General features: G+C 29.5%; 1 protein-coding gene across 1 annotated transcript; it reads right to left on the bottom strand.

Moving 5' to 3' along the window:
- Positions 1–4020: 4020 nt before the first annotated feature.
- Positions 4021–4530, bottom strand: LOC131030805 (SKP1-like protein 1A). Its single transcript, XM_057961720.2, has one exon. It carries the CDS (start codon positions 4528–4530, stop codon positions 4021–4023), a length of 510 nt encoding a protein of 169 aa, XP_057817703.2.
- Positions 4531–8077: the final 3547 nt, after the last annotated feature.

The following is an 8077-nucleotide window of genomic DNA, read 5'->3' as shown; positions in this document are numbered from 1 at the left end:
TTATTTGATGTTTGTGAAGCTTCCTAGGTGTAGTAAGAGCTGAGGTGTAATAGTGTGATTTATGTTGTTTCAACCTAATGACCTCTTATGCCAATAAGTTGTTTCTAGATTTGATTGTGTATATCTGTTTTGCATCAATTCATGGGAGGTGATTCTTAACTAGTAATATATACATTCTAAATATATTTTACTTTTATGTAACGAAGTTACTATATCTATTTATAAAGCAAGATTGGTATGTAAAGGCTATTCACAAGTTGAAGGTTTTAATTTTGAAGCAAAATTTTGTCAACTAGATGGATTTAAATTGTCAAAAAATATGGATATGGTTTGTAGCTTGAGTGAGGAAGGCATTATATGGACTCAAACAAGCACTCAGAGTTCAATATGCTAGATTGCATAGATATCTACTACATCAAAATTTGTAGAAGGAATTTGAAATTCAATAATTGGTGAGTTGTCACTCTTTCTTGGTCTACAAGTTAAGTAGTTAGAGGATGGAATTTTTTATTTCTCAAGATAAATATGCCAAAGAGATGCTAAAAAAGTTTGAAATGGACAATTGTAAGCTGGTTGTTACCCCTTTAACAAATGGTTGTAAATTGATTAAAGATGATTTATCTGCAGAAGTTGATCATAAGAAGTATAGATATATTTGATTTTGGTCTTTGGTATAAGAAGAATGGATAGATATATTTCATGTTGAAAGCATACGTAGATGCTAATTGGACAAAAAATATTGATAATAGGAAAAGTACTAGTAGTGTTGCATTTTTTTAAGTAGAATACATTGCATCAACATCTTGTTGTACTTATTCCTATTTTGTGTGAAATTTCTATCATTTGTTAATGCAGAAGGTTGTAGAAAAGGAAGTGAGATTGGAGTAAAACACTAGGGGTTATTTCCCCTCCTTTTGCAAAATAGATGTATAGTATATTATGATTGTCCCTTTGTCTTTGATACCAAAGGAGGAGAGAAATTATTGATAGAGATAACCTGAATGACAAAAGGAATAAAAATTAACAATATTATTTTAGTTATCTAACGCAATAAATTAATAATATAGTTTTAATATTTATAATAATAAATTAATAAATAACAACAATATAATAATAAATATATTAAATAATTTACAATAATATTATAATATAATTATAATATATTGATACTGTAATAATTAAAGTACATAATTGATTAATGTTTTTTATAATTTAGAAGTTACGATTAATATCAGGTTTACTTTTTTATTATAATTAGTAATACAATAATGGTTAAATTAGGATTCAGTTACAGTCTGAATTCAACTAAACATATATCAACACTGACCCTAATTTATCCTTAATTTAGATTGTGTTATTAGTAATTTTATTAATCATTGGAGATCTTGAAAATACTATTATAATTTTAAGGTTAAGCTAGGGCTATGGTTTAATTAAGATTAGGTATATTTTATTAATTATAATTAATATTACAATTAGGATCAAATTAAGATTCAACCCTAATCTTTACCCTAAGCTTTATCCATATTTCTTTAATTTTTTGTGATCATATTCTATGATTGAACATCAAAGTTGAGTTGGCTAGAGAAGACAATTTATCTAAATAATGAGATTAAGTTTCAAATTCATTTTATACATCCACCAAATAAATATTTAATAAATAATGTAAAAAAATAGACTTTGCGTTTAATTTTCTTTTAAAGTTTTATATAAACAAATAAACATATATATACTATAAAAATATATATAAATTAAGAATATTATTTTAGTTATCTAATCCAATAAATTAATAATATATTTGTAATATTTATAACAATAAATTAATAAACAAACATAATATATTATACAATATATAATTTTTTTACAATAATATTATAATATATTTATAATATATTAATAATTTAACAATTAAAACATAATATTATAAAACAACCCCTAATTTAATCTTACACATAATCATAAATATTAGTGAATTTTAACATATTTAACCTAAACATAACCTAACACTAACTTTAAACATAACTATAACTAAACAATAATCTGAACTTAATTTTTGAATTGTATTTAATATATAATGTATATTAATAATATAATTTAATTAAAAGACAAAAAAAAAAAGTATATAATTAATATGACTAAAGAAATAAGGGGAATCTATGGTGACCCCAAGAACTCACAATAGTAGGAAACCCAATCTTCCAAGGTGGACGGAAAGTAAATTCAAATCTAGTGAAAATCAACAGGGAGTCGACGAATAATAGCATTGATGGTTTGGAGAAAATCAAAATAATGCTTCCAAGGGTGGCCATAGTGCTCCTTGAGGGAAAACTAGTTCGGATCCTGACACTAGGACCAGGAGCTGGAGCCAGGACTAGGGAACCTCAAAATTCATCATGGAGGATTTGAAGAAAATCAACAAGAAGATTATTTCAAAAAATACTGAATTTGTGCACTCGTTGAGTGCTTTGTGTTTTTTTTTTTTTTGTTTCTCTTAGATTTAATGTCTTTTTGGCTGTTGGCCTTGATCTGTAAAACTCTGGTTTCAGATCCCTATAAAACCTATTTAAATATCAGCACTATTGATTCCTCATAATTTCAAATAATATCACTTTGGGGAAAAAGTAATTTTTGAGATGTATCTTCATAGATCAATTCAAAGAAAACAAAACCTATCTCTTTACGTAAAGTATTATCAACTTATGAGCTAAAGAAACTTAAGTCCAACAAACCATGAAAATTGCAGTATCAAATCAAACCCATAAGTTATTCTCTTTTTGATAGTGACAAAAGATGAACATAACAATATTAAATTCATGACATGATATAATAGCAAACAATTAACACAAAAAGTATTTATTAAAACCAATATAGATCAATCAATAAATTCATGGACACATTAACTATAATATCATAGATGTTAAACATATCAATTAAAATAATATCAAAGATCTCAATCAATAATTGGAGACTCCCTTTTTTAAAGTATTATCAACCTATAACCTAAAACTGCATTAATTTCAATGGACCAAGAAAATACTAATATCAAATAAAACTCATAAAACGTATATCTAAATCAATAACATTTTCAAAAGAAAACATCATCGATGGAAAAGTAGTAGAATTTGAGATCTATCTTTACAAAAGAATTGAAAGAAAACATACACTAGTCCTTTGACAAAATATTGTCAATTTAAGACCTAAAACAACTTTAAGTCTAATAGATCAAGAAAATACTAGTATCATATAAAACCCAACATTCTTAGATTAAAAAATACCATTGAATACATATTTAGATTAATTATGACCTAAAACAACATTATGTTCAACAAATAAATTGAAGCATTATTAGATTAATGAATAACAATCAATACATTTTGAATATTTGTCTATGTCATTATAAGAAATTAAGAGTTTAATCAATAAAAACATGGATACATTAACTAAATAATAGTCAATAACATTTTTTAGTAAATGCCAGTTGATACTAGTAATTTTGAACAAATTAACTTAGTTTTGAGGAATTATAATAACATTTGAGATGTTCCTCACAAAAAATGAAAGAAAATATATACTAGTCTCTTTTCTAAAATATTATCAAATTATAATCTAAAACAGCATTAAATTCAATAGACAGAAAAAATTATTGAAAAGGAAAATACCAGTATAAAAAAATACCCAACTATTAAAACATATCATTCAATACATCTAAATATACCTCTACACCATTATTAAAAACTAACAAAAATTAATCATTAAAAACATGGACACATAAACTATAACCAATATCAAATCTATTAATCCATAACGTGTAACATTTTTGATAGAAAATACCATATCTAATAATTTTAAATTATATCAATTTTTTTAAAAAAAGTAACATTTAAGATTTATCTGCTCAAAACAATTCAAACAAAACAAATCCTAATTAGCAGGCTAAGTCAAGCACACGAAGAAAATAGCAGTATCAAATACCACAAACTCATTATAAAGTTACTTGACAAAAAGCCAAGTACCACGCCTTCAAACTTCACGCCTGACTTCTTCCTGAACTTCAGGGGACACTTCTTCCTCGAAGGCCCATTCATTTTCACGCCTGATTTCTTGCTCCTCTTCAGGAGTCAAGTCATTTTGTATGTTGAATATTTCTCTGATCTCTTCTGGTCTTTTATCCTTGATCCCGTCGGCTACAGTTTGGCATATTAAGTCTTGAAGATTGTGTATACCCAGGTACTGGACGGCCATTAGGAGATCCAAAAGAGTAGCCTGATCCAGGTGCTTCACGAACTCCTGATCCCACATCTTCACATCCTTCTCCGAGATGGTCTTGGAGGCATTAACATGATATTCGCAGTAGTCGATCACCTTCGCCAGAATTTGACTGGAAACGTTGTGGAAAGGCAGGGCGCTATCCGTGCAGCCGGTGTGACCGAGAGTGTTGTTTAATATCTGCGACTGCATGGCCACGGCATAGTCTACCTCAAATATCTTGTCATCCGAACTCTTCAATTTCACCTTACATTCCTTCACCATGGCTTTATTGGGATGCTCTGCCATGCCTGTAACGAAGGGAATGTTACAGAGGGGATTGAAAAAAAAACGTTACAGAAAATGGCTCTGTGATTTTGGTATATATAGAGTTGTGTTTATGTTGTCCCGGTTTTAGTTTTCATTCGACGTAGTTAAGTTTTAGGTTTTTATACCTGCCGACTACTTCTGCTTTTATTGTTTGATGTTAGTTAAGTTTGGAGGTGTAATTACATATAATAAGAAGTGAGGTATAATAGTTGATTTTAGTTTTTTATGTGTTGATTTTTTATATTTTTATTATTCGATGTCAGTGAAGTTTAGAAGTGTAATTATGGATAGTAAGAGGTGAGGTATAATGGTGTGATTTATGTTTTTTGGAGCATAGTTAAGTTTTAGGTTTTTATATGTCTTAAATTCTTATGCTTTTATTACTTAATCTATGTGATGATTAGAGGTGTACTTATCAAAAGCACCATTAGTAAAATGTGACATGTAGTAGTGTGATTTATTTTGTTTTGGAAGTTGTTTAAGTTTTAGGTCTTTATAGTACCTCTTATGATTTTATTATTTGATGTTCATGACTCTTATAGGTGTAATTACCATATTATCTTTTAATATTTGTGTGAATACCAATAGTAAGAGGTGAGCTATAATAGTGTGATTTAATTTGGCTTGGGAGGTGGCCAAGTTTGAGGTTATTATACATACGACCTTTTATGCTTTTAATATTTCATGGAAGTATAATTAGTGAGAGTAAGAGGTGAGGCGTATAGTGTGATTAATGTTCTACTAGGGATTAGTTCTTATTTGAGGCGGTTAAGTTTTAGGTTTCAAATTCATAGTAAGAGGTAAGGTGTAATAGTATTAGTTATGTTCTAAATATTGAAATGGTGAAATAATTTTTTTCTTAAATGTATAAGCACATTTCTGTTTAAAAAATCATATAAAGGATATTAAGAGATAGTTTTGGAAAAATAATAGTATGACACATTAAATCACTTAATTTTTTTACATAAATTTTACTTATTAAAGAGTTATTTAATAATAGTTATTTTATTTTATTTTGTTGGCGGGTTTTTTATATTTTGAAAAGTTTCAACATTACAAGGGCACAATATTTGTCTAAAACATCTTTCAATTAAGACTCAATGATTAAAAGTGACCTGTTCTACCAAACCCATCTAAAGCACAATCCCAAGCTCATCTCGTATGATATTAAGGCCTTGCATTGAAAAATACTTGATGCTTGGTGGATTATTTGATATACCAATTTTATATGCTTAGTAAGACACAATTGAGGTTGTGTATTTATTGATTAAGTTAGAAAGATTACATGGGATTTATTAGGTCTCCTAGCCATAGCTCCATGATGAAGCCAATTGGTTACATTCATTGACATGTCCAAGAATCAATTGTAGCCAAAAATTGATATACCCAAATGTACCCAAGAATATTATATGATCATTTTGTAGGCAAGCAAAAGCAAGTTCATAGGCGTTATACATATCCCGTTGCAAAACTCACAATTGGGACACCATAAAAACATAATTTTCTATTGATGAATGATAAAAGTGTGACATGAAAAGTATGTTGGGATAGTAATTATTGTGTTGTTCTATAAAAAATGAATATAATTAATTGCCACTAATTCTTCACACATAACAACCATCTACAACCAAGTTAGCAAGTGCACCAACATCTGTATCGCCTTCACAATAGGTATGATTGATTATTTAGGCTTTGAAAGCACAAATAATTTCCATGATTCTTCTAGTATAAGCATCCACCTGCCAATCCACCATGGAGCCCAGCTTGACTACATTTATGACCACTACAAAATTGCCTTCAAGTTCCAAATTTTGGATACTTAGATCTTTGCAAAACAATACTCCATGAATAAGAGCCTCAAATTTTATAGAATTATTTATCCCCTAGCCAAAGGAATGAAAATATTTCCTATCATATTTCTATTCGATAATCTAATGATGCAATTGACACTTGATGGACTAGAAATATCCTAGGATTCACCATCGAAGTTCAATTTCAACCACCCAAATTGTAGCAGTTTCTATTGTGTTCTTACTCTTATTGATGCCTCTTTAGCCTCACTATAACCAATGCAAGCAGGGCTAGCCAGCCCTTTTCAATTGATACTCATCTTCCCATCCTACTCAATGAATTTTGCATTCATCAACTAATGTAGTTTCATTCTACTATTTACAAGTTCAATTATTGTTTTTCCCACCTTGTTAATGAATTAGATTATTGTTATTTCCTTATCCTAGAACAATCTCCTATTGTTATTTTCTAATAATTTCTAGATAAGTAGAGATGGGCATAAAATCCATAGGCCTCCTAAAGTCTCCTTGTTGGAAAGGGAACTTACCTAACCAAACTTGGCACATACGTACCTCCAACATGCCTAAAAAAATAAGCATCACAATAGTGAAAGATTTGTTGTTTCCTCCTCCCTCTTACACATAACACAATGGGATTGACCAGCATATCACATTTTCCTAAATAAATGTTGTGTTGTGATGGACAATCTCATGTGTCTATTCATTCTATCTACCACTCTATATCCATGCTTTCCATTATCTTACCTAGTCTTAGATTCAGACAAAATGAGCTGATCCTTACCTTTTCTGAACACCAATGTTCTCTTGGAGATGATTGTAGTAAGCCTATTAATAGCTGCACTTGGCAGTCCTATAGCTTGATTTTTTTTAATCCCATCCATATGATGAATCATTGTTTACAAAGGTTAGATAGTCGCTAACATGGCAACCCAAGTATTGTTGTGGCATATTTTTGGTTTGTTTCGTATTTAGTATTTTATCTAGATAGTGGTAGCTACCCTAGGAATCTTTCCAAAATAGTGTTGACTCCCCATCATGAATATCCTAGGATAAATATTATGTTTTGAAGATGTCAAAAGGATTGTTTGTGTCTAGATATTTACTTCTAAGGATATTGGCCTACTTCAAATTGGGTTTCTTATACTTTCTCCAAACAAGCTTTGCACCTAAGGACTAATTCAACCACATCTGGTTATTGAGCATAACTATCCTTGTAGCCTATGAAAGCCATTGTCCCCTCCAAGAGGAGAGCCTTTTATGCTAGAACTTATCCTTTAGGGTTTCCAATAATACGTTTTTCCTTAGGCCTTTATCCGTTGGAAGGTGTCAATATGTCTGTGAAATATTTCCTTGATTATTCCTACGAATGCTCAAAATTTCACCTTATTTCCTTTGAGCCACTAAAATAAAAAATATTTTATATTTTACCCTATTCATCTCTTATCCTAAGGCGTTCCCATATTGTTTTAATATCTTATGAAATTGGATGGACTACCTATTCTTTACTCTCACCAACAACATGGTGTCATCAATAAATTGTTGATGTGTGGCTACCTATATTGACTTGGTCATCTATATACCTTCCAATAGATCTATATCCTATGCGATTTTCAATGACCTTCCTAGTGCCTTAGTCATGATTATAAATACAAGTAAAAAAAATGTAATCATATGTAAAATGGCAAAAAAAT

This window comes from Cryptomeria japonica, chromosome 7, assembly GCF_030272615.1.
Source record: "Cryptomeria japonica chromosome 7, Sugi_1.0, whole genome shotgun sequence".
Taxonomy (NCBI): domain Eukaryota; kingdom Viridiplantae; phylum Streptophyta; class Pinopsida; order Cupressales; family Cupressaceae; genus Cryptomeria; species Cryptomeria japonica.
This window is presented reverse-complemented; position numbering and strand designations above follow the sequence as displayed.